The 27,053-nt window shown below is 49.7% G+C and overlaps 1 protein-coding gene and 1 pseudogene across 2 annotated transcripts; one reads left to right on the top strand and one right to left on the bottom strand.

Moving 5' to 3' along the window:
* Positions 1-11,426: 11,426 nt before the first annotated feature.
* Positions 11,427-12,362, top strand: LOC311427897 (olfactory receptor 14C36-like; the record flags this gene model as incomplete). Its single annotated transcript, XM_084539483.1, has 1 exon — positions 11,427-12,362. One exon carries the CDS (start codon positions 11,427-11,429, stop codon positions 12,360-12,362), a length of 936 nt encoding a protein of 311 aa, XP_084395609.1.
* A 9,459-nt stretch (positions 12,363-21,821) lies between these two features.
* On the bottom strand, positions 21,822-22,611 carry LOC311427896 (olfactory receptor 14A16-like; annotated as a pseudogene). Its single transcript has one exon. The product of its transcript is annotated as an olfactory receptor 14A16-like (transcript).
* Positions 22,612-27,053: the final 4,442 nt, after the last annotated feature.

The following is a 27,053-nucleotide window of genomic DNA, read 5'->3' as shown; positions in this document are numbered from 1 at the left end:
AGGAGCTGCTCCTGGGCACAGCTGTCTCTCTGCAGTGCTTGCCAGGAGCTCCTCTTGGGCCCAGGAGCCCGGCCCAGCTCAGCAGCACAGCACCCGACCATGGCATTTCTTGCTCTGTGCTCCTGGGCTCCCTCGAGCTGTCCCCAAGGCCTCAGGGCTGACAGCTCCCCAAGAGCAGCAGGGTCTCTGCTGGGGTGTGCTCGCTGAGGCAGACTGAACTGATCATCTACTGCTCCTCTCTGAACACAAGATTTTTAGAAGTGTGATTTGTGCTGTTGGACTGTGGTTGTCAAACATGATGTGCTTTAACCTGGCGGGCAGCTCAGCACCACACAGCTGTTAGCTCACACCAACCCCCCCACATGCTTATCGGTTGAGGTCAGGGCAGTTGAAAGGACTGAAATGGTAGAGAAAGAATTATAATAGCACTTATTTTTAGTACTATTATTGTTATGTACACAGCAAGCTATGCACAGTGCAATTGATCATTACTGACTGATGTCCAGCCTGTCCCCAACTGGTAGAACATTCTGGTAACCATCTACACCTTCTTTGACCTTCAACAAGTCCACAAATGGAAGGGTCCTCCCAGGGACTGGGCAAGGTAGACAGCTCTTTAAAATCCTCTCTCTTGAAGGCAGCTATCCCGAAACTCCAGCTGTACCCTTTTGGATCTTGGAAGTACCCTCTCGTGGGGAAGTCTATGTCAAGGTTTCATAGATCAACATTCTTCTCCCTCCTTTCTTTTCTGGGCAGTAGTTCTTTTCCATTCTCAGGAGCCTGATTTTCACACCCACTGTTTTCTCCTGCATGTAGAAGCAGTGGAATCTGGCAAAGGTTGGTGCTCTGGCCTAGCAAGAGCAGACCTGGGGGGTCTGGTCTAGGCCCCAGACTAGACCTGGGGTCTGTCACAGGGGCTGGAGTGGCTGCAGGACATGTCAGAGGTGTTGGAGTAGCTTCAGGGCCCATCACAGGGGTTGTAGTGACACTGAGTGAGGCTTCCTTTGGAATTCCCTTTGGAATTGCCAAGGTGATAACCCCTCCTTTTCAAGCACTTCTGCAGTTTTTAAGGATTCTGCACGTGCTCAGGGGGGAAGTTCCAAAGCACTGGAGATGCCCACTGCTCTAGGTGCCTGCCCAGATCCTCCCATGCTCCCTGCCACTCCTAACTCTCCGGCCTTGGGGCAGGTCTCTGGAGGGCATTCTTCAAGAGTTGCTTATCCTTAAACAACAGTTGAAACACATTCAGGAGACATCACAATAGGACCATCCCATGGATATTCTAAGCTTTGTAGAGCTGTTGTAATTAGCCTGGAGGAGAAGGGGAAGTGAAGGAGATAGTGAAGAAGTGGAGAAGTGTCCCTCCCTTTTCTCCCCCTAGATTGGCTCCCTAAAGCAAAAAAGTCGAGTGTAATTCTTAATAGTTTCTGAGTGATGGTTCCTGAGGTATGGAGGTGATGGCAATGCTCAGTACAAAGAACAGATTTGTCACATGACCAGTAATTTTCCTGACTCATAAGCCAGTGCTACACAACATAGCAAAATAACTTTAAACCAGACCCAGAAATGATAAAGAGCACAACGGGAACACGTGTAGTAAGTAATGTGCTATACAACACATTTCTGAAAACAAGCCCAACAGACCTGAGATCCAAAATGTCGACCTTGTGATCAGCAACTATTAAACTGGTCTAATGCTTATAACAATTTAACTTTAGCACTCTGTGGTAAGATCTGTCATTATCTCAACACTTTGTGCCTCACACTGGGTGCCAAAAAGACTTCTGTGGTTTAACGCGACAGTTTGAGTACATGGAATTATTTGAAGAGGTCCAGAGGAGGACCACAAAGATGACCAACAGGCTGGAGCACTTCTGCTATGAAGGCATGCTGAGAGAACTGTTACTACTCAGCACCGGAGAAACCTTAGAGCAACCTACCAGTGCTTAGAGAGGACCTACAGGAAAGCTGGGGAGACAGTCTTTGTCTGAGGGTGTAGTGATAGGACAAGAAGTAATGACTTTAAACTAGAAGAGGGCAGGTTTAAATTAGATATATGGAAGAAATTCTTTCCTCTGAGGATGATGAGGCATTGGAACAGGTTTTCTGGAAAAGCTGTGAACGTCCCATCCCTGGAAGTGTTCAAGGACAGGTTGGAATGAGTTTTGAGGAACCCGGTCTAGTGCGAAGTGTCCCTGCCCACAGCAGGGGGCGTGGAACAAGAAGATCTTTAGGTCCCCTCCAAGCCAAACCATTCTATGATTCTATGATCCCATGTTTCTATGATTGTCTATGATACTGCCATCATTGACCATGTGAAACTCATGAAGGCTCTCCTCAGAGATTTTAACCAAGCCCTTTCCCAAAATTTCACCATCCCCTTGGCCAGTCCTCAGGTTGCTTAGAGTTGGTTTTGGAAGAATGAGAGAGGTGCTGGTACAGCTGCTGACATCATCATAAGACCTGTCTCAAAGACCTTGGAAAGGACAAATTGATTAAAGTAATTCCTCAAGACTTAGAAAAGGCAGATGTCAAACCCATCTTCTACTAGAAGGCTGAGCAAAAGGATGATTAAGCCTAACCAAGGACTATAACGCCAGCCTTCACCCTAGTCCCCAATCAAGAACTAAACAAATCTCCAATCTCCAAAGCTTGATCTTCCCCTATAAATTGAGCAGGCATCTTGAGAAGAACACTGATCCTTCCCTTAAAGCCCTACCATTCCCATAACCCTAGAAGGTGACCTCTAATCCTTAAATGTTAATCTGAACACCTAATTACCAAAACTCTCCACCATGCACACAACACATCTCAGCTTCAACCCCACTTCTACCCGTAACTTCAGCTGTTTGTCCCCTTGGGGCAGGGCAGGGACTGCGAGGTCCTGCAGCAGTCCCATGGCATTGGAAGAGGCATGTGAGGTGACAGGTATGTGATCAGATCAGAGACCACAAGGAGGAGCTGGCTGGGAATGCTGGGATGGGATCAGGTGTGCCTCAGGATGTGCTGGGCCTGCAGGAGGCACATGGCTGTTGAAGGAGGCTGGGAGGCTACTTCTGTCTCTGGATCTGACAGACCAGCAGGAGGAATGTAGCACAGATAGGGACCATAAAGGGCAGAAGCATGCTCAAGGCATTGAAGATGATGGTGAGGCATCTTCTGTTGTGGTCAGGTGAGAGACCACAGGAAGGCTGATGGGATGGGAGTCATGCTTGAGGTATAGCTAGTGAGACCATAGAATCAGAGAATGGCAAGGGACTTTAAAGATCACCTATTGCCAGCCCTCTGGCCATAAGCAGGGATGCCCCCCATGAGAACAGGTTGCCCAGAGCCCTTTGGACAGGAATCCCTTCCTCTGTTGCATCAGCTACACCTCTCAGCTTGGTGTCATCTGCACACTTGCTGAGGGTGCACTCGACCCCACTGTCTATGTCATCAGTAATAATATTAAACAATACGGGTCTGAGGACAGACCCCTGAGGTACAAGACTCATCACCAGCCTCCACTTGGACATAGAGCCATTGAGCACCACTCCCTGCACGTGACCTTCAGGCCAACTCCTTACCCACTGAATGGTTCACCCATCAAATGCATATCTCTCTAATTTGGAGATCAGGATGTCATGTGGGACCATGGCAATGGTCTTACAGAAGTCCAAGTAGATGACATTGGTCGGTCTTCCCTTGTTGTCTGATGTGGTCACTCCATTGTAGAAAGCCACCAAATTGGTCAGGCAAGATTTATCCTTTGGTGAAGCCATGCTGGGTGTCTGAGATCACCTCTTTGTCTTGCATGTGCCTTGACATCGATTCCAGGAGGATCTTTTCCATGATCTTGCCAGACACAGAGGTGAGGCTCAGCATTCAATAGTTCCACGGCTTCTCATTTCTACCCTTTTTAAAAATGGGAGTGATGTTTTCCTTTTTCCGGTCAGCAGGGACTTCACCCGACTGACAGGACTCTTCAAATATGATGGGGAGATGCTTGGCAACTACATCAGCCAGTTCCCTCAGGACCCTGGGATGCATGTCATCAAGCCCCATAGACTTGTACTTGTTGAGTTTCTTCAGGTGGTCTCAAACATGCTCTTCACTTAGAGTGGGTGGGACTTTGCACCCCCAGCCTCCATCCGTGGGTTCAGGGAAATGAAAGACTTGGGAAGCCTGACTTGCAGAGAAGACTGAGGCAACAATGTTGTTGAGTCCCTCAGCCTTCTCCATGTCTGTCATTCTCATCCATCACAAGGCGTACACTCTCCTTGGCCTTTTTTTTATGAGCAGTGAATCTGAAGAATCCCTTCCTATTATTCCTTGCATCCCTTGAGAAGATCAATTCCATCTGTGCCTTAACTTTCCTTATCCCATCCCTGCACACCCAAAACTGAAACATGTGAGAGGGCCTGGGAAAAGGAACCCTGGCTCCATAGAAGCCACTTGGGAAACAGAAATTGTAGGTAGGAAGCATGATTTTGTGGAGGTGCAAAGCTGATGGGCACATTGTGCAGGATGCTCCTAAAGACCCATATGTCCTTTTCCCTCCTGACTACAATGCTACTTCCTTCTCAGGAATGGGGTAGCCAACAGAGATGAGACAGATACACTGAGATGTTAAATGTCATCAGAAAGCTGATCCCAATAAAATATGGCACAGTCTGGAGCAGCTTAGACAAGAGACTGTAGATGCTAGATGCTACACTAACACTGATTTAAAACAGTCATGTATTGCCATCACCTTATTTGAACCAGTAATTTTAATCAGTAAAACTAAATGCTACTAAATACTAAACACTACTCGACCTCTCTGAGAGGATTCCACTACTCAAAGTATGCATTGAAGAAAAACACAGCCCATAGCCCCTTTCCCTTACCATTCCCTTACCTTTACACTCCTGCTTACCCCAATCCCTACCCTAAACACTAACATTAAAATGCACTATTTAGCCCTAGAGAAGTTGTTGGCAGGCCTTAAAATTCCCTAAACCACAGGGTTTGCCCATATACTTATGACAGACCTGATATGCACAGAAGAACACCAAAGGTTCCCATTAAACCTGTGTTTTTTCCTCTAACCTAGAATGGTGAGCCCAAGTCCTTAAAGGACTAGAGAGAGGTCAGCCCTACGTCAGGATGTCCTGACCCAGCAGAAGGAATGTGACTGTGAGGTCACTTCTGTCTCTGCACTTGATAGGGCAGAAGCAGGAACATGTCACAGAAAGGGACTGTGAGGTCACTTGTGTCTGGAGGTGTCAGGTCAGCCTTGACTTCTCCCTGGGATCTGCACTTTTAGGCTGACATCTGGCAGTGGCCCTGCTAGGCCAGCACAAGGCACCTGCTTGGCATGCTGACTGGGGGATCCCCTCTGCCTCCAGAGCCAGGAGGACCCAGGCAGAAAGAAGGCCCCCAGATGGGTTGTCCTGTCCCTTCTGCTTGAGTCCATGAGTGGGCAGCAACAGGCACAAGGCTTGGCTGGGTCTCCACAAGAAGCTGCAAGGCCAGCAGCAGGCCCCTGGCTTGGAAGATGCTGCTGAGGTGACTTGTGTCTGGTTGGCTGATAGGCTGCAAGGAGCCTGCTGGGTTGGGATGCCTACTTCAGGAGTGATTTCCACCCTGATGGAGCTTCCTTTGGTAGTAGGAAAGAGCAGGAGAGAAAAAAATTCTTTGGTGTATACCTTGGAAGTTATACATTAGCACGATAGAATAAGAAATGTCCCTCAAAGTGTCTCACTGTGGTGCCAGAAGTCACCCTCTGATCAGACCCTGACTTTGTGTTTCAAGGAACAGCTGGTGAGGACTGACGAGACATGGGTGAAACAAAGGATGAGAGGAAGGTTGTGGACAGAGATGGGTGTCTGCAGACTTCAAGGAAATAAGTCAGAATGTGATAGAGTCTGCAGAGGAGAAGGCAGAGGGTGCTGGTAAAAATGGCAGGCCCAACAGCCCTGAGGTTTCTGTCCCCTTGGCTAGAGCTTAGGAGGAGATATGTTATATTCATTCTGATGAGGCCCCATAGATTCCTTGCAACATTGTGAAGCTCCTTGAAGATGTCATACCAGTGTTCTTCTCATGGCATCACACTGCCCACCATATCCCACAGACCCCAGCAAGAGCCTTGAGCTGGACTAGGGGGTGCAGGATCTCCTTTCCCAGTTCCAGGGGTCAGGCCTTGGCTCTTTTGCTTCACTAAAGCCAGCCAAGACTTTTCTCAGCACAGTGCTTTGCCTGTCTGTAACCATGGCCTCCAATTAGCTGCCCTAACAAGGCCCTGGGGAGGCTTTGTTAGTAACAGCCCTCAGTGGGGCCCATTAATACTCCAAGTCACTTCAACTTGTCCTTCTGACTTTACTTTCTCTAGCAGTTGCATCATTCTCCTCTCAGTAACTGAGCTTCATAGACTCAGCACCACAATACACCATGGAACTCATTAAAATGAAGAAATTCCTAACATCTCCTCCATAGTTTTCTTTAAGGTTTCATGCCTTGTGCAGCTAATTGCAGAGTTTACATGACGTAGTTAAGGGAAAAGATTTCACAAAGCACAGAATAAAAATATTTTCTTATTTCAAAGGCTGAATGTTGTTGCATTTCAGTTTGGAGCATCATTCTCCTATTGCTATTCATCCAGGGTGACTTCTTTGGAGACCTTTATCAGGAGGAAAAGCAGAGACTGGAGGTCTGACACCTCCACTGCCAGCAGTGGTCTTTGTCCCTGTAAGTGCAGCCCAGCCCAGCACATGAAACCCTTTCTAAGACATGTCAGGGGTTCCTTGGGAGAAAATAAAATATAAAATAAAATAAAATAAAATAAAATAAAATAAAATAAAATAAAATAAAATAAAATAAAATAAAATAAAAGTTGAAATGAGCATTTGGAATCTGAGAAATTCAGCTTGAATTGCAGTAGACAATTCAAGAACCTGGACAGCCATGGTTCTCTTGGGTCTTCTGTGGCAAACTAGGGATGAAAACTAAAGAAAATACCTCTTCAAGTGGCTGTAGCTGTACCCATGAGCGTGGCCTCTTTTGGGAAATTGCCCCTTCCAGCCACGGAAACCTAAACTGAGTAAAGTGAAAACACCTGCCCATTCAATGGAGTAGGGCAAAGTCCTGCTTCCTGTGCTATAGATGCAGAAGGCAAAAAGAATTGCATTGTGCCTGACACTGCTCTGGGACGTGTCACCCAGGTCAGGCAACTTTGCCTTAGTGCTGACAAGTCCATCACTAAACCATGCTCCCAAGCTCTACATCTACACCTTGGCTCTCCAGTCGATGACCCAGCTCATGGATGGCAATCAGGGAGTCTCGGTTACCGCGATGCTGCCTCAGGTGTGCCAATATGGTAGCCATTGACACCTGCTGTTCTTCAGCCCTCAGCAAACCCCCAACAGAAGGATTCTGTGGAAGGCCAAACAAGGTAGACAACTGGTTCATGTCCTTTGTCTCCAAGACAGCTCTGCCAAAGCCCCACCGGTGGTGCCCTTTTGGAAGTTTGCAGTTCCCTCTCCTGAAGCAGTCTATGCCGAGGATGCACATAGCCTCTGAGCTAGTCCCATTGGGGTGTCTGATATATGGAGTAATATTTGTGTCAAGAAGATGGTTTACATAAAGAAGGGGGACATGTGGGGGTGTAGCCATGGGGGTTGGCAAGCTCCATGGTTGATGATACCATCAGACTGTTAAGGATGAGGCCATCAGGAATGAAAAAGAGTTTAGAGGGAACATAGAAGGGTGAGGACCTGTAACCCCGGTCATGGAACTTTACCTCAGTACTGACAAGTCCATCACTAAGCCACGGTACCAAGCTCTACGTCGACATCATGTCAGATGTTCACGTGTGCAGGCAGACAGTTCAACCTTTGCGTGATTGTGCGCTCTCTGACAAGACAGCAGCATCTGGAGCTGCAGGAAAGTTTGGATAATACAGGAGTAACCAGCTGAATGGAATTGCAGCACAGAGTCACAGAATGGTAGGCGATGGAAGGATGCCTGGTTGCACCTTTTCTGTGCTTCCTTCTCATGCATGCTCTCAGTTTCTCTGGAGCTGTGTCCTGAATGTTATGGGGTTGTGCAGGTCTAAATTAGAAGGGCCAAAGGAAGGTGATTAAAGGATTGGAGCATCTCAATCCCATCCAATTGGTTCCTAGCCTGAATCAAGAGGAGTGTGGACAGCAGGTTGAGAGAGGTGATCCTCCCCCTTTACGCAGATCTGGTGAGGCCACACCTGGAATAGTGTGTGCAGTTCGGGGCTCCCCAGTACAGGAGGGGCATAGAATGTCTAGAGAGGGTCCAGCATAGAGCCAGGAAGGTGATTAAGGGATTTGAGCATCTGTCCTCTGAGGAAAGACTAAACACGCTGGGCCTGTTTAGCCCAGAGAAGAGGAGATTGAGAAGGGATCTTATCAACCTCTACAAATACCTGAGGGGACAATGTAAAGAGAATGGTGCCAAAATCTTCTTAGTGGTGGCCAGTGATAGGACCTGGCAGCCTTCCATCCCCTACCCTTCTGTGACTCTGTGCTGCAATTCCATTCAGCTGGTTACTTCTGTATTATCCAAACTTTCTTACAGCTCCCGATGCTGCGATCTTGTCAGAGACAGGACAATCACATGAAGGTAGAACTGTTTGCCTGCAGACAATAGCTGTTAACAGAATGGAGCATCAATGTGGGTGAACAAGGAGAAAATACAGGATTTTGCCTACAGAAACCTCTTGGCATTTACAAGGAGAAGAGCCCAGTCCCGCACCGGAGAAAGAGTAACCCCACACATCAGGGCAGGCTGGGACCCTACTGAGTGAGTAGTGGCCAGGAGGAGAGGAGCATGGCCATCAAGAAGATCTGAGTTATCAGACTCAGCTGAGATCTATAAGAGACCACCAACAGAAGGGACTGCAGCCAGCAGGGAAAGAGGTGCAGCTGTGAGAGTCCTTAGGAAAGGCTGCTGTGGAAAGGATTAAGGGCTGTGACAAGACAGAGTCCCAGCAGGACCCAGGTCTTTGTGCCCATGGCTAGGTTGTTGTCTCTGCCACTGAGGCCCATGAGCAGACAGCTGATTGTTAAAGCACCAGGGCCTCATTGCCTCCTCGCCCCCAACCATGAACCAGGCAGGCGTCATACCATTCTCCTGCACTTGGCCATGCACATCCCCATCTCCTACTGCTTCACAAAGAGCCATGAGCAATTTGGGAAGAGAAAGGATCTCCTTCCTAGGGAACATGGGTCAAGGCCTGACCCTTGTGCTGGTGAAACACATCCAGTTTTCCTATACATTAGTGTCACCTTCACATTGCCTTTGTCTCCTTGTCCTCACTGCCTCCAGGGTTCTGCTCTAACGAGCTCCAAGGGAGGCTGTGTCAGTGCTGGCCCTCAGGGGGACACTGCAGGAAACTTGCCTCTGACTTGGACTTCTGGAGAGATGTCTTCAATTGTCTCTGAGTGCCTGAGGTTCATGGGCTCATCAGCAAAGCCGCCAGAGGGGCGATTGCAGTGCCTTGGTCTGGTGCTGTGCTGCTGAGCTGGCCCGGGCTCATGGGACAGAGAGAGCTCGTGGCAAGAGGGCCGTGGTGCAGAGAGACAGCTGTGCCCAGGAGCAGCTCCTCTGCACAGCGCAGCAGGGCTGGGGGCTCTGACCGCAGCTGGCACACAGAGAGGAGAGGAGAGAGGGCTTGGAGGCACTGAGGAGTGCAACAACAGAGGGCAGCGTGTGGCAGGACACATCTGCAGGCTCCTGAAACCGTGAGGCTCTGGCAGCAGGGCACTGCAGGTGGGGTTGCCAGAGGGGTCTTGTACGGCTGGCACATCTGATTACTGATAGCATCTGTCAGGATGGGTCTCTTTGTTTCTCCAGAAACGAGTAGAAAACGCTTTAGAGAATGGCATTTATGATTGGAGTTTTCAACAATAAGACCAAGGCAGGGGCTACCTGAAAGGCAAGACTTTTCCTGTAGCCTGTGCTTGCAGATACCTGTGGTAGGGTGGAGGCTGGTTTCATGGTAATAGGTGGTCAGGTTTGTACTGCAGACTGAGACTCCTAGAACATTGCAGTGAGAGATCAATATTGAATCAATGAACTTCATAAAGTCCCTTCCCACACCTCAGCCCAGAAACTACACCAACATCATCATTGTGGTCCTCTCAGGTTTTATCCTAGCTGATCTTTAGGAGCTGTGAACCCTCCAATGCCCAGTGCTCTGTCTTTGGGAGGTCTCAGCCAATTTGAGATGACTACCGATTGCCTGCAATGAGCATGAACTGACTCTTCTGCAGGCAGAGCTGCAGCACAGGAGGGTCTGCTGAGTGTCCGTCTGTCCCTCCCTGGCCTTGCCTCCCCTGGCAGCAGCACGCTGGCATTCCTCCTGGCTTCTCCAGCTGGCCATGCTGCTGCTGGTCTTGTTCCCAGGCTGGCTGGGGATGGGGGTTTAGATGCCCATGGAGTTAGTCCTCAGTGTGCTTGGAGGAAAGGGAGTACGGGGACTGGTTTAGTTGAGGTACTTTTTAGGTACCTCAAGGGAGGCTGTAGCGAGGTGGGGGTTGGCCTGTTCTCCCACGTGCCTGGTGACAGGACGAGGGGGAATGGGTTTAAGTTGAGCCAGGGGAGTTTTAGGCTAGATGTTAGGAAGAACTTCTTCACTGAAAGGGTTGTGAGGCACTGGAACAGGCTGCCCAGGGAAGTGGTGGAGTCACCATCCCTGGAAGTCTTCAAAAGACGTTTAGATGTAGAGCTTAGGGATATGGTTTAGTGGAGGGCTGTTAGCGTTAGGTTGGAGGTTGGACTCGATGACCTTGAGGTCTCTTCCAACCTAGAAAATTCTGTGATTCTGTGATTCTGTGGTTTAGGGGTCTGGAGTTGGGCACTTTGAGCCTCGATGTCTCTGCTCTCAGCAGTATCCTGGTTTGTTTCAGGCAAACATAAGAGTGCAATTGTCCAGTAGGTCAAAGAGACACCAGCACAGGGCAGTTGACACTAGGACTAACACACAGACTTGATGTGCTCTCTCAAGGACACTGCACTGAAGCCATCACCACGTTGATGACACACAAGGATTTACTGTGAATACAGTGGGGCTGCTAGAACAAAAGAGACAAAAGAAAAATCATCATATTATCTTTACCACTTGCTTAGGGCAGGACTGACTCCCACATTGCCCACAGCAAGTCGCGTGCTCTCAGTGACACCCTCTAGCAGCACCAGCCAGAACTCATGAAAAGGACCTGTCAAAAGTCTGAATGGAAGTGGAGAATCATTTGGGAGGGATTAAATGAAAAATGGAATGAGTTTTCCTCTGAAATGAGAAATGAAGGCTAAAAAGAAAAATGGATATTAATGTATATATATATATTTTCCTGTAAGATAACTCTGTTAAGATAGCTCTGATAAACACTCAGTGTTTTTCTGTTCCTTGTGCAGGACCCCAAGCCCAGAAATAGGAAATGCCCAACAGCAGCTCAGTGAGCGAGTTCCTCCTGCTGGCATTTGCAGACACGCGCGAGCTGCAGCTCCTGCACTTCGCGCTCTTCCTGGGCATCTACCTGGCTGCCCTCCTGGGCAACGGCCTCATTCTCACCGCCATAGCCTGCGACCACCGCCTCCACACCCCCATGTACTTCTTCCTCCTCAACCTCGCCCTCCTCGACGTGGGCTGCATCTCCACCACTCTGCCCAAAGCCATGGCCAATGCCCTCTGGAACACCAGGGCCATCTCCTATCAAGGATGTGTTGCCCAAGTTCTCTTTTCTGTTTTCTTCTTTGGCTCAGAGTTTTCCCTTCTCACTGTCATGGCCTATGACCGCTATGTTGCCATCTGCAAGCCCCTGCACTACGGGAACCTCCTGGGCAGCAGAGCTTGTGCCCAGATGGCAGCAGCTGCCTGGGGCAGTGGCTTTCTTAATGCTGCCCTGCACACGGCCAATACATTTTCCCTGCCCCTCTGCCAAGGCAGTGCTGTGGACCAGTTCTTCTGTGAAATCCCCCACATCCTCAAGCTCTCCTGTTCAGATGCCTACCTCAGGGAAGTTGGGCCACTTGTGTTTAGTGTTTATTTAGCCTTTGGTTGTTTTGTTTTCATCGTGTTATCCTACGTGCAAATCTTCAGGACAGTGCTGAGGATGCCCTCTGAGCAGGGCCGGCACAAAGCCTTTTCCACTTGCCTCCCTCACCTGGCCGTGGTCTCCCTCTTTATCAGCACTGGCATGTTTGCCTACCTGAAACCCCCCTCCATCTCTTCCCCATCCATGGATCTTATTGTGTCACTTCTCTACTCAGTTGTTCCTTCATCAGTGAACCCCCTCATCTACAGCATGAGGAACCAGGAGTTCAAGGATGCAGTAAGGAAACTCTTTGGATACATGCTTCTTTGCAATCAATAATGTTTGTGAGTTCCCTGATTATTTCAGGAACTGTGAGGAAAATTTTTTGTTACTACATTTCTCTATAAATATTTTCTACAAATTATTTGTTTTGATTTAAATTATGTTATCCTTAACCTGCTACCTGTTTTTCTTATTTCTATTTTTTCATTTACAATGACCCAGTCATCTAATTATCGAAAGAAGCAGTTTATGTAGAGAAACAAACAAACAAAAACAACAACAACAACAACAACAACAACAACAAAACACATCAGATCTACATTGTTATCTGCAGCAATCTCTTCCCATCCCCTCTGAAGCTGGGGAACCGGCCCCAGTACACAGGAGGGGCTCAGGACCAAGAGCCCAGCTGCTACATGGAGTTTGGGTCGGGGCTGCTGCTTCCCTGGCGCCATGGCCATGGCCAGCAGCAGGACGTGGCCTTGACACTGCTGCTCTCTTTTGGTTTCCAGTGTGTTCTTCTTTGCTCTTTTATTCAGTTAAGCTGTCAGATCTCCTGTACCTTGGTGACAGTCCTGTTGTCTTTGCAGTGGCATCCCTGTGGCTGCAGGCAGCAGCAGGCACTGTGCAGCCCTGGGTCACAGCTGCCTCCCTGCTAGCACCACAGTTACAGGAGGGTCTTGCTCAGAGGAAACCCAGTATCCTGGATGCCTCTCCAAAGCTGCTGCCAGGAATACAGCCAAGAGGTTGCTCCCTGCTCGTCTGTTTTCTGAGGTTCCTTTTGTGGGGTTCCTCACCGGGGGGCGCAACAACCCCAAGCAGAGCTACAGGCTGGGAGATGAGTGGTTGGAGAGCTGCCTGGCAGAGAAGGACAAGGAACACTGGTTGATAGTCGGCTGAATATGGGCCAGTAGTGTGCTCAGGTGGCCAAGAAAGCCAACGGCATCCTGACTTGCATAAGAAGCATTGTGACCAGCAGGTGCAGGGAAGTGATTGTCCCACTGTACTCAGCTCAGGTACTGAGAGGAGAGTGATGTAACTGCTTGAGCAAGTAAATTCAGGAGGAAAAGCTGAAGTGACTTGGAGTATTAATGGGCCCCACTGAGGGCTGTTACTAAGAAAGCCTCCCCAGGGCCTTGTTAGGGCAGCTAATTGGAGGCCATGGTTACAGACAGGCAAAGCACTGTGCTGAGAAAATCTTTGCTGGTATCAGTGAAGAAGAGCCAAGGCCCGACCACGGCCACTGGGAGAGGAGACCCTGCACCCCCCTGTCTTGCTCAGGGCTAGTCCTGGGGTCTGTGGGATGTGGTGGGTACTGTGATGCTACTAGAAGAACTTCATTTTGACACCTCCGTAGTCCTGCACAGTGTTGCAAGGAAGCAATGCCAACAGTCAGCATGCCAAGCAGGTGCCTTCTGCTGGCCTAGCAGGGCCACTGCCAGATGTCAGCCCAAAAGTGCAGATCCCAGGGAGAAGGCGAGGCTGACCTGCCACCTCCAGACAGAAGTGACCTCCCAGTCCCTTTCTGTGACACGTTTCTGCTGCTGCCCTATCAAGTGCAGAGACAGAATTGACCTCACAGTCCCTGCCACAGTCACATTCCTCCTGCTGGGGCAGGAGATGCTGAGGCAGAGCTGAGCTCCTCAGAGCATCCCCACCCCTCTTCCCCTTGCGGCCCACAAGCTGATCAGATAGGGTGAGCAAGAGAGTAAAGGTAAGGAAAAGGGGCTATGGGTTGAGTTTTGGCTTGAAGGGATAATTTGAGGTCAGGCATAACAATAGTGGATTCCTGTCAGGGTGTGGACTAGCATTTAGGTTTGGGGATTAATGTCACTGATTAAAATAGTGCAAGGGCTTTACATGACTATTTTAAGTCCGTGTTACAGCAAAATCAACATTGCCTGAATGTTCTAAACTCACAGAAATCATTAATTTCTGCTGGCCAATCTCTTCTTTCCTCCCTCAAATCTCATATCTCTCCTGGCCAGGCTTCTCCTGACTTCCCCATATCAGTCAACTTCAAAGGGGCAGCTTTCTGATGGCTTTCATGATCTCAGAGTATCTGTCTCATATCTGTTGGCTACTGCTGTCTTGAGACTGACATGGCACCGAAGTCAGGATGGAAAAGAACACAAAGGCTGTAGGTGAACCCTGCACAATGTGCCCAGCAGCTCTTGTACCACCCCAAAATTTGGTTTTCTGCCTCCAACTTTTGGATAAGGAATGGCTTCTGTGCTCCCAGGCTATCTTTTTCCAAACCCTCATGCATGGTTCAGTTTGCCCCAAGCATCTTGGAGGCAGTGGCCCCCTCTGTGTAGAAAACTGAATGCAGTGCTAAAGGATGACTTCAGGCAAAAGCTGACACCTCTGACATGACAACCCCTACCCAAGACCTCTTCCACTATGCATCCTACCAGGTACTTAGAAAGAGCCGATCTCAGAAACTACATGCACAGCAAGTGCCTTCTGCTGCCCTACCATGGACACTGGCAGATGTGAGCCTAAAGGCACAGATCCCAGCCAGGAGTCAAGGGTGACCTGTCAGCTACTTCAGAAAGAGCTCAACTCACAGGCCATTTAACAGCCTTTCACTTCCTGCTGGACTTAGTGCTTCTGATACACCACTGAGCTTATAATGCCACACCTACAAAACACCCCGTTTTTGGGCCAGGACCTGTCCAGGTAGAAATGATCTGGTTGTGATCCTGCAAGCTCATGGCACACCTGCTGGGCTCCCAGCCTCTCTGATGCACAGGAGCCAGTTCCGTGTCAGTCCTGGGAGGTGCTAGGGCAGGAGGGACCTTGCAGGCAATGTTCCAGCCCCATGCCTGTTGGCAGTCTCCCAGCTCCTTGTGCACAGTGAAGATCACACTCACATCCAGAAGCCTGAAGCTGGCCTAGAAGACACTCAGGGGAAGTACCCTCCCAGCCCCAGCCTCAGCTGGCAGTGCTGCTCTGCAGAGCGAGGGGGCTGTGGTGCCCGGGGCACGGGGGCACTCTGCAGGGCTGTGCTGGGCAGGCTGGGAGGCAGACCCAGCTCATGGGATCACTGCCATTGACCCAGGGCTGCAAGGAATCACTCGCCAGGCTCCTTTGCTAAGGTTTTTGTGTGTTCTGGGGCTGCAGAGCTCTCCTCTGCTTGCTCACAGCAGACTGAGCACTTGAACTCTGCTCAGGCCACCTTGGAGGAGATCCCCCCTTAGGAGGGAAGTGCTGCAGTGGAGGCCAGCTGTGCCACTGCCGTGCCCACTGCCTGTCCCTGCCTGCAGTCCCAGCTCGGCCCCACAGCTGCACTGGCACCAAGCTGCAGGAGCAGCCGGGCCTGACCCCACCAGCAGGGCTCAGCAGGACAGGGCGGCAGTGGCAAGAGAGCAGCTCTGCATGCCCCAAGCGCTGGTGTTCCCTGGCCGTGCTGCTGGGATGGGACTCTTTTCCTCTGCACCCCTGCACACGGGCACTACCCCTGCAGAGCCAGGCCTGGTCTCAGAGGAAGGACGTAAGACTAAGAAAGCAGTGCAGGCTCCTTCAGTTTGTTTATGTTCACATAGAGCATGGCTGCACATGCCCAGTGCCTATGAACTATGTTTGAAAGGTACAAACTGAAATAGAAAGTTGAAGAACAATATCATTTTAATTGGCAATATTATAGAATCATAGAATCATAGAATATCCTGAGTTGGAAGGGACCCTTAAGGATCATCAAGTCCAACTCTTGACACCGCACAGGTCTGCCCAAAAGTTCAGACCATGTGACAAAGTGCACAGTCCAATCTCTTCTTAAATTCAGACAGGCTCGGTGCAGTGACCACTTCCCTGGGGAGCCTGTTCCAGTGTGCAACCACCCTCTCTGTGAAGAACCCCCTCCTGACGTCCAGCCTAAATTTCCCCTGCCTCAGCTTAACCCCGTTCCCGCGGGTCCTGTCACTGGTGTTAATGGAGAAAAGGTCTCCTGCCTCTCGACACCCCCTTACGAGGAAGTTGTAGACTGTGATGAGGTCTCCCCTCAGCCTCCTCTTCTCCAGGCTGAACAGGCCCAGTGACCTCAGCCGTTCTTCGTACGTCTTCCCCTCCAGGCCTTTCACCATCTTCGTAGCCCTCCTCTGGACACTCTCCAACAGTTTCATGTCCTTTTTATACTGTGGTTCCCAGAACTGCACACAGTACTCGAGGTGAGGCCGCACCAGCGCAGAGTAGAGCAGGACAATCACCTCCCTTGACCTACTAGCGATGCCATGCTTGATGCACCCCAGGACATGGTTGGCCCTCCTGGCTGCCAGGGCACACTGCTGGCTCATATTCAACTTGCTGTCTACCACGACCCCCAGATCCCTCTCTTCTAGGCTGCTCTCCAGCGTCTCATCACCCAGTCTGTACGTGCAGCCAGGGTTTCCCCATCCCAGGTGCAGGACCCGGCACTTGCTCTTATTGAACTTCATGCGGTTGGTGATCGCCCAGCTCTCCAACCTATCCAGATCCCTCTGCAAGGCCTTTCCACCCTCATTCGAGTCCACAACTCCTCCAAGTTTGGTGTCATCAGCAAACTTGCTCAATATACCTTCTATTCCTACATCCAGATCGTTTATAAAAATATTGAAAAGTACCGGCCCTAAAATGGAGCCTTGAGGGACTCCACTGGTGACCGCCCGCCAGCCTGACACAGCCCCATTTACCATAACTTTTTGGGCCCTGCCAGTTAGCCAATTGCTCACCCATCGTATAACGTTTTTATTTAGCTGTATGGTGGACATTTTGTCCAGTAGGATCCTGTGGGATTTTAGGTAATTAGGTAAATTAATATCTGTAATAATCTATGCACAGCCACAAACAAAACAAAAATATTGGCTATTCTTTGTATTATTGACATTAGAAGTCATATGCAGAAGCAGATCAGAAATTTCTTGCATCCAAGACACATCTAGCCATCAATTTCCACAAGGCATGCTTGAGCTCCTGACTCCTCATGCTACAGATGAGGACGTGCTCTGCTGGAGGCACCACTGAGTACAGAACTGCCACCACCAGGTCCAGGGATGGGGAGGAGATGGAGGGGGGCTTCAGGTAGGCAACCATGACAGGCCTGAGGGAGGCAGACACCATGGCCAGGTGAGGGAGGCACATGGAAAAGGCTTTGTGGTGGCCCTGCTATAGACACGACAGGACTGTCACCTAGATCCACAAGGTCGAACCCAAATACACTGCTTCTACATATGGCAGCTGGGCTCCTGGACCTGAGCCCCTCCTGGATGCTGGAGCTGCTTCCCCAGCTCCAGAGGAGATGGGAAGAGAAGGACACTGAGACCAATGAATTTCCGCTGACATCTTTATTGTCTTTCTCTACCAAGGAAGCCTGGTTCTGCATGTACATTAGATGATGTGGTCAAACCTTACACAAGATGTAACATTCAGAATGCTAAGAATGAGATTATTAAAAACAAAATGAAATATTGTTCAAATACTAACAGAGAAATATAATTTAAGAAATGTTGTATCATTTTATTGTTCAAATACTAACAGAGAAATATAATTTAAGAAATGTTGTATCATTTTCCCAAATACTCTTTGATTTCTGTTAGGATTACTATTAATGACAAACTTATGATAACACTAGTAACGATAAAAATGATATGATAGATGATATGCAGAGGCAGGGTGGTGTCACAGAATCACAGAATCACAGAATTTCTAGGTTGGAAGAGACCTCAAGGTCATCGAGTCCAACCTCCAACCTAACGCTAACAGCCCTCCACTAAACCATATCCCTAAGCTCTACATCTAAGCGTCTTTTGAAGACTTCCAGGGATGGTGACTCCACCACTTCCCTGGGTAGCCTGTTCCAATGCCTCACAACCCTTTCTGTAAAGAAGTTCTTCCTAACATCTAACCTAAAACTCCCCTGGCTCAACTTAAGCCCATTCCCCCTCGTCCTGTCACCAGGCACGTGGGAGAACAGGCCAACCCCCACCTCGCTACAGCCTCCCTTGAGGTACCTAAAAAGAGCGATAAGGTCACCCCTGAGCCTCCTCTTCTCCAGGCTGAACAAGCCCAGCTCCCTCAGCCGCTCCTCGTAGGACTTGTTCTCCAGGCCCCTCACCAGCTTCGTCGCCCTTCTCTGCACCCGCTCAAGCACCTCGATGTCCTTCTTGTAGCGAGGGGCCCAAAACTGAACACAGTACTCGAGGTGCGGCCTCACCAGAGCTGAGTACAGGGGGACGATCACCTCCCTAGCCCTGCTGGTCACGCTGTTCCTAATACAAGCCAGGATGCCGTTGGCCTTCTTGGCCACCTGAGCACACTGCTGGCTCATATTCAGCCGACTGTCCACCATCACTCCCAGGTCCTTCTCTGCCTGGCAGCTTTCCAACCATTCCTCTCCCAGCCTGTAGCTCTGCTTGGGGTTATTGCGCCCCAGGTGCAGGACCCGGCACTTGGCCTTGTTAAACTTCATGCAGTTGACCTCAGCCCATCGGTGCAGCCTATCCAGATCCTCCTGCAGAGCTTTCCTACCCTCAAGCAGATCGACACACGCACCTAACTTGGTGTCATCTGCGAACTTACTGAGGGTGCACTCGATGCCCTCGTCCAGATCATCGATGAAGATATTAAAGAGGACCGGCCCCAGTGGCTGGGGCCAACCCTTGGCCCTTCTGCATCACCAAAACCAACCAAGTCTTTTCTTAGCACAGTGCTTTGCCTGTCTGTAACCATGGCCTCCAATTAGCTGCCCTAACAAGGCCCTGGGGAGGCTTTGTTAGTAACAGCCCTCAGTGGGGCCCATTAATACTCCAAGTCACTTCAACTTGTCCTTCTGACTTTAGTTTCTCTAGCAGTTGCATCATTCTCTTCTAGTACCTGAACTTCATAGCCTCAGCACCAAAATACACCATGGAACTCATTAAAACACAGAAACTCCTAAGGAGCCATATCTCTCCCACCACTTTCTTCAAGTATTCAAGACTTGTTCAGCTAATTGGAGAGCTTTCATGTTGTAGTTAAGGGGGAAGATTTCTAAGAGCATCTAATAAAAATCTTTCCTCAATTCAAAGGCTGTTTCAGTTTAGAGCATCATTCTCCTGGATATATTGGTCTAGGGTTTCTCCGTTGAAGCCCTGCTTAGGTGGGAAGAACAGGGGTTTTCCTATTTCAAAACAAACAACAGGAAAACATGCTGCAATTTTCAAAAAAAAAAAAAAAAACAAAACTCAAGTTCCTAATTTTGTTGCCTCCAGTGATGTTTACCTTCCCAAAAGGATGACTGTACATGATATATTTTACAGTGAGTAATAGGAAATTTCAGATAATTTTGTTAATATTAATCCATATCATACTAATTCAATGACAAACGATGAGGGTCTTACTAAGGAAACCATTAGAAAGACTGCTGATAGATGGGTGAGCTTGAACTCACTGAAACTCAAAGAATCAACTGGGTTGGTGAGAGTGGTCTGAATGATTGAAGAGAAAGGAGAGGGCAAACCAGGAGAATGATGGGAAGTGCATAGGTCCAGACAGGCAGCTGGGAGAGGGGACATTCAGCTGTCTGACTGTAAGCAACGAGGGAAAACCTCCAGTGACCCCGTTGTGTTTGAGGCACTTCCTTGGACTGGCAGATGTCAGAAAAGACTTGCAGGAGGCCAGAGCCCTTTGGGAAAATCAGGTGGAGCCAGGTGGAGTTCCCAGGGCACCTCCACTGCCAGGAGTGGTCTTTGTCCCTGTAACTGCAGCTCAGTCCAGCACAGGAACACCCCTTCAAAGACAAACCTCTTCTTCAGTGGGTTCCTTGGATTGACCTAGATTTGAAATGGCCACTGGAAACCTGAGATACTCTCCCTTACTTAAACTAGACACTTGAACATCTGTTGATGACCTTCCTGGGTCATCTTTAGCAAACTCAAGCTGAAAAACTCAAGTATAGCATGCTTCAAATGGCTGAGCCAGAACCCATCAGCTTGCCCCACTTTGCAAATGGCCCCCGTCCAACTAAGGATTTGAAAGCAAAAAGTGTGGAATGACCTTGCAGGTCAATGTGCAGAGTAAGGGAAAGTCACCCATATTGTGCTGGAGTAGCAGAAGGCAAAGAGCATTGCATTGTGCCTCAGAATAATCAAGGAGACCTAATCCAGTTCATCCATGAGGAAAAGCAGAGAGAAGGACGTTGAGTTTGGCCTAACATGAAGAAGGATGTGCATCACTGGTGAAGGAACCAGCATTTATGCCATCACCCATGTGAATTACACAAGCACCAGCACACCTAATGGTAACCTGTCCACCCCGGCTTCGTATTCCCACAGGGCAGTGGAAAGGGAGCCGACAGCCAAGGGACACATCTGAGTGTGGAAGGTGGGGCCCAGCAAAGACAAGGAACCAAACCCGGGGCCAGGCGGGTGGCAGAGCCCCATGCCCCATGTATGGCCTGGCTGGGGGTCCCTGCTGCTGCAGCCAGCGCACGCAGCATGGCAAGAGGAGGGCTCCCTGCACATCAAAGGGCACAGCCTGGCCCCGCAGGGGCTCTTCCTGACATCCCTGCAGCTCCTGGCAGGCTGCGGTGAGGTGCCCCTCAGCCTTCCCTCCTGTGCTCCCAGGGCACATGGCTGCCTCCTGCCCAGCTCACTGCCCACCATGAACGTCCAACACAGCTGCTTCCCAAGCTGGGCCTTGCCCAGGGTCAGTCTCCTGCAGGGGCAGAAAATGGCCCTTGTCCTGGTGGCTTTTCATGGCCTTCCTATCAATACATGCTCTTCTCATCCTTGATGTCTTTTTACTGAATACAGAGGCCTCAGTGACCATTTTGTTTCTGACTAATCCAAGAAAACATGTCTACTTCATCTCTGTGTGCTGCTAGGAGCTGTCTGTGAGACATGGATTTGCTCTCAGATCTTTTCCTCTGACAGTCTCAGCAATGTCCAGTGATTGGACAAGACATGGGAACTGCACACAGGAAAACACTTTTACTGTGAGCAAGATCAAGAACTGGATCATGTTTCCAATACCAAGCACTCGATCAGGTTTCCCCAAAAGTGGGGGAGTTCTCCTCAACTGGAGATACAACAAACCCAACTGGAAATGGGCCTGGGCTGCCTGGTGTAGGTGTCCATGCGTGGCTAGTGGGGGTGGCTAGATGGGCTTTGGAGGTCCCCTCCAAAGGCTGCAGGGAGGGAGTGCCTGCCAGGGCAGAAAGGGCAGCCCCAAAGGAGGACACCAGGGCTTTCCACCACGTTGCAGCAGGGATCTTCATTCCACAACCACTGCTGTACCTGAGAAGAGTGTATGAGAAATGAGATCCACAGAAACTGCCTACCTGCCGGTTCCTTTTTTTAGTTAGTTACAAAGAGCTTAGCAGCACCTCTACATGAGGTCTTTGGGTAAGAAGAAAAGGTAGAAAGACACAGAAGAAGAAAAATATCTTAAATTTATAAAATGAAATTATAAGATTATTTAAAATATTGGTATGATATTGAAAAGGATGAGCATTTTTTGAAATATATGAACAAAGGTGTTTCTGCCTTGTCCAGGTATCCTTCAGGGAATCAGATGCAGAAGACCAGTTCCTTTTTGAAATACTGAATATTGCAATAACGTCCTCAGTGCCTCCTTGAGCTCTTTATTCCTCATGCTGTAGATGAGGGGGTTCACTGCTGGAGGCAGCACTGAGTACAGAACTGCCACCACCACGTCCAGGGATGGGAAAGACATTTAAGGGGGCTTCAGGTAGGCAATCATGGCAGTACTGAAATACAGGGAGACAACGGCCAGATGAGGGAGGCACATGGAAAAGGCTTTGTGCCGGCCCTGCACAGAGGGCATCCTCAGCACTGCCCTGAAGATCTGCACATAAGACAACACAAAAAAAAAAAAAAACAACACTTAAACAGGCACTAACCAGAAGAATCCTGACTTCCGTGAGGTAGGCATCTGAGCAAGAGAGCTTGAGGATGTGGGGGACTTCACAGAAGAACTGGTCCACAGCATTGCTGTGGCAGAGCAGCAGGGAAAATGTGTTGGCCGTGTGCAGGACAGCATTGAGAAAGCCACTGCCCCAGGCAGCTGCTGCCATCTGGGCACAAGCTGTGCTGCCCACGAGGCTCCCGTAGTGCAGGGGCTTGCAGATGGCAATGTAGCAGTCATAGGCCATGACAGTGAGAAGAAAAAACTCTGCACCAAAAAAGAAGACTAAAAGAAGTACTTGGGCAACACATCCTTGATAGGAGATGGCCCTGGTGTCCCAGAGGGCATTGGCCATGGCTTTGAGTACAGTGGTGGAGATGCAGCCCAAGTCGAGGAGGGCGAGGTTGAGGAGGAAGAAGTACATGGGGGTGTGGAGGCGGTGGTCGCAGGCTACGGTGCTGAGAATGAGGCCGTTGCCCAGGAGGGCAGCCAGGTAGATGCCCAGGAAGAGCACGAAGTGCAGGAGCTGCAGCTCGCGTGTGTCTGCGAATGCCAGCAGGAGGAACTCAGAGATGGTGCTGACGTTGGACATCTCTAATTTCTGGTCATGAGGTCCTGTACAAGGAAGACAAAGGCAGTGATTGTGTACCACAGACATAACTGAGGAAAACCCTTTCCATACTCTCATTTAAAATCACCAAAGGGTTTTCCATTTCCAGGCAGATATTTTGAAGCTCTCTTTCATTGATTCTGCCTGAGAGTGCCTCTGGGAGCAGGGGACTCCTCTGTGGCAATGGAAGAATCAGTTCTGTACTACTGCCAGAGGGAGTAACATGGTAGCAACATGGTAGGAACATGGTAGGAACATGGGGTAGTCTCAGATTAACTTTACTGCTGATATCAAAGAGATTTCCCCAGTTTTGCTCCTAGTTCACCCAACTGCAGAGATGAGGTGTGGAGATTTAGATATGTAATTATTTGTTTTGTGTTTTTGGTTCTAGCTGCCACACCACACCGGAGAACAGTTTCTAAGGCATAAATCCTGGGCATTCTGCTGCACTCCAAGTAAATCCTTGTGGATCCTCAGAGGCAAAGACACTGTGCCTTCAGTGCAGAGTGTGCCTCAGAGACGACAGCCAGTCTCTCCATCAGTGTTGGTCTCAGCTGGCCCATGAGAGCTGCAGGAAAGTTGTACTCAGTTGTTCATCTGAAAAGAACCTGAACACTGCTGAAAGCAGAGGAATCCAGGCTCAAAGTGCCCATCTCCACAGCCCTCACCTTGTCCCCGTACTCGCCTTTCCCCAAACACTCCACTGATTCTGAAATCCCCATCCCCAGCCAGCCTGGGAACAAGACCAGCAGCAGCACAGCCAGCTGGAGAAGCCAGGAGGAATGCCAGCGTGCTGCTGCCAGGGGAGGCAAGGCCAGGGAGGGACAGACGGACACTCAGCAGACCCTCCTGTGCTTCAGCTCGGCCTGCAGAGGAGGCAGCTCCTTCTCATTGCAAATGATCTGTGCTCACCTCAAGTCAGCAGAGACCTCCCAAAGACAGGGCACTGGACATTGGAGGATTTGCAGCTCCAAAAGATGAGCTAGGATAAAACCTGAGAGGACCACAATGATGATGTTGGTGTAGTTTCTGGGCTGAAGTGTGGGAAGGGACTTTATGAAGTTCATTGATTAAATATTGATCTCTCATTGCAATGCTCTAGGAGTCTCAGTCTTCAGTACAAACCTGACCACCTATTACCATGAAACCGGCCTCCGCTCTACCACAGGTATCTGCAAGTACAGGCTACAGAAAAAGTCTTGCCTTTCAGGTAGCCCCTGCCTTGGTCTTCCTTTTGAAAAATCCAATCATAAATGCCATTCTCTAAAGCATTTTCTACTCGTTTCTGGAGAAACAGAGAAACTCACCCTGACAGATGCTATCCGCCATCAGATGTTTCAGCTGTAGAGGACCCCTCTGGCAACCCCACCTGCATGGCCCTGCTGCCAGAGCCTCACGGTGTCAAGTGCCTGCAGATGTGTCCTGCCACACGCTGCCCTCTGTTGTTGCACTCCTCAGTGCCTCCAAGCCCTCTCTCCTTCTCTCCTCTCTGTGTGCCAGCTGCGGTCAGAGCCTCCAGCCCTGTTGCGCTGTGCAGTGGAGCTGCTCCTGGCCACAGCTGTCTCTCTGCAGCACTGTCCTCTTGCCAGGAGCTCTGCTTGGGCCCACGAGGCCGGCCCAGCTCAGCAGCACAGCACCCGACCATGGCATCACTTGCTCTGTGCCCTTGGGCTCCCTCGAGGTGTCCCCAAGGCCTCAGGGCTGACAGCTCCCCAAGGCAGCAGGGTCTCTGCTGGGGTGTGCTGATTGAGGCAGACCAAAGTCATCACCGAATTCTCTTCTCTGAAGAAAGGGAAGATACATTTTATAAGTGTGATTTGTGCTGTTAGAGTGTGGTTGTCAAACATGAGAACCAATGATTCCTTAACCCCTATTTTGTTCCTGTTGTATTGCAGGATACCTCGGCCATGACAGGCAGGGATAATTTCACCTCTCTGAAATTCCTTCACTGTTCCGTTTAGGAACTGCGGAAGAAACTGCTTGGAAATTTTTATCCCAACAAGACAGAGGGGACCAGAATGCTCTAAAAGGGTTTCCATGAGGGAAGGGGAATGGTGCAATAAGCCATCATTAGCTGAGTTTCCACTACTGTGAATACGGAAGTTCCTCAACCCTTACAAACATCTCTCCCTCCTCTCTTACATGACCAGCACAGTGACTGGGATGTGGAACACCCTCATCACTGTGCTGGTGCTGGCCACCAAACACCTGCAGATGCCCGTGGCCTTCTTCCTGAGGGAGATTTCTCCTCCTTGCAGGCCTTGTACAGCTCCAGCACCCTGTGCCAGATGCTGGCCATCTTCCTGGCTGGGGACAGCACCCCCTTTGCTCACAGAGGTGGCAGCACTCTCAGCTGCACCTCCTGCATGACCGCAGTGCTTCCTGCTGGGGGCCATGTCCTACGGTCAGCCCTGGGCTGTATGCCATCCCTGTTCTCTGCAAGGCTCAAGAATTGGAAGGCCTGACTCCAGAAGGCAGCTGTACCTGAACCAGGGCAATTTCTCTCATGTACAGGAATTCTTTCTCCTCCTCCCAGCTACAGTTCTGTGGCCCCAGTGTCATAGACACCTTCTGTGGTTTTGTTCCATTGCTGGAGCTGTCCTGCAGTGCCACGGTGATTCTCATGGTCTTTGATTTCATAATCTACATTTTGGATCCAATCTTCCTCTTCCCTCCCATGCAGTTTTCATGTGTGTTTGTGTCCTGTGTTGATAAGCCCAAGGTCTTATCCACCTGCTCTTTGGTCCTCATGAGTGTCACTGTTTTCTGTGACACCAACCTCTCTGTCTATGTGAAGCCCATAAAGGCTGTGCTCAGAGGTTTTAACCAAGCCCTTTCCCAAACCTTCATCATCCCCCTGCTCAGTCCTCAGGTTGCTTAGCAGTTGAGTGGGAAGGGTGAGAGACATGCTGGTGGAATTGCTCCAGACATTGTCATAAGATCTATCTGAGATGCTTTGGAAAGGACAGGTTGACCAAAGAGGTTCCTCGGGACTTGGAAAAGGCAGATGTCAAACACATCTTGTACTTGAAGGTCAAGCAGAATGATGATTAAGCCTAATCATGAACTAGAATGCCAGCCCTAGCCCTCACCCAAGAACTAAACAAAACTCTGACCCACAAAGCTTGCCCTTATCCTATACCTTGAGCAGGCATCTTGAGCAGAACACCAATCCCTCCCTCAAAGCCCTTCCATTGCATTAGCTGTAGAAGTTGACCTCTAATCCCTAAATGTTAAATTGACCACCTAACCCTCCACCACACACACAACACATCTCATCTTCAAACCCACTCCTATCCCTAACTTCAGCTGTTTGTCCCCTTGGGGCAGGGCAGTGACTGTGATGTCCTTGAGCAAGGAGTCACTCTCCATCTTTTTATAAGCCCCATTTAAGTACTGAAAGGCTGTGATGAGGTCACCCGGGAACCTTTTCTTCTTCAGGCTGAAGAGCCCCAGCTCTCTCAACCTTTCTTCATAGGAGAGGTGTTCCAGCCCCTTGATCATCTTCATGGCCCTCCTCTGGACCCATTCTAACAGACCCACACCCTTCTTGTGCTGGCGGCCCCAGTCCTGGATGCAGGACTCCAAGATGAGCCTCACAAAGGCAGAGTAGAAGGGGTGAATCACCTGCCTCCACCTGCTGGCCACTCCTCTCTTGATGCAGCCTAGAATGCAGTTGGCCTCCTGGGCTACAAGCACACACTGCTGGCTCATGTCGAGCTTTTTGTCCAGCAGAACCCCCAAGTACCTCCCTGCAGGGATCCTCTCAATGAGTTCTTCTCCCAGCCTTTCCTCATATCTGGGATTTCCCGAGCCCAGGTGCAGCATCTTGCCCTTGGACTTGTTGAACCTCCTTAGATTCACAGGGACCCAAATTTCAATCTTGTACAGCGCTCTTTGGTTGGCACCCCTTCCTCTGTTGCATCAACTACACCACTCAGCTTGGTGTCATCTGCACACTTGCTGAGGGTGCACTCAATCCCACTATGTCATTGATAAAGATATTAAACTGTACCAGTCCCAAGACAGACTCGTGACAGATGCCACTCATCACCAGCCTCCACTTGGACATAGAGCCATTGAGCACCACTCTCTGGGTGTGACCTTCAAGCCAACTCCTTACCCATTGAATGGTTCACCCATCAAATGCGTATCTCTCCAATTTGGAGACTAGGATGTCATGTGGGACAGCGTCAATGGTCTTACAGAAGTCCAAGTCAATGGTATCGGTCGGTCTTCCCTTGTTGTCTGATGTG

This window comes from Aythya ferina, assembly GCF_964211825.1.
Source record: "Aythya ferina genome assembly, contig: HAP1_SCAFFOLD_29, whole genome shotgun sequence".
Lineage (NCBI taxonomy): Eukaryota > Metazoa > Chordata > Aves > Anseriformes > Anatidae > Aythya > Aythya ferina.
Note: the sequence above shows the minus strand (reverse complement) of the source record. Positions and strands in the feature narration are given on the sequence as shown.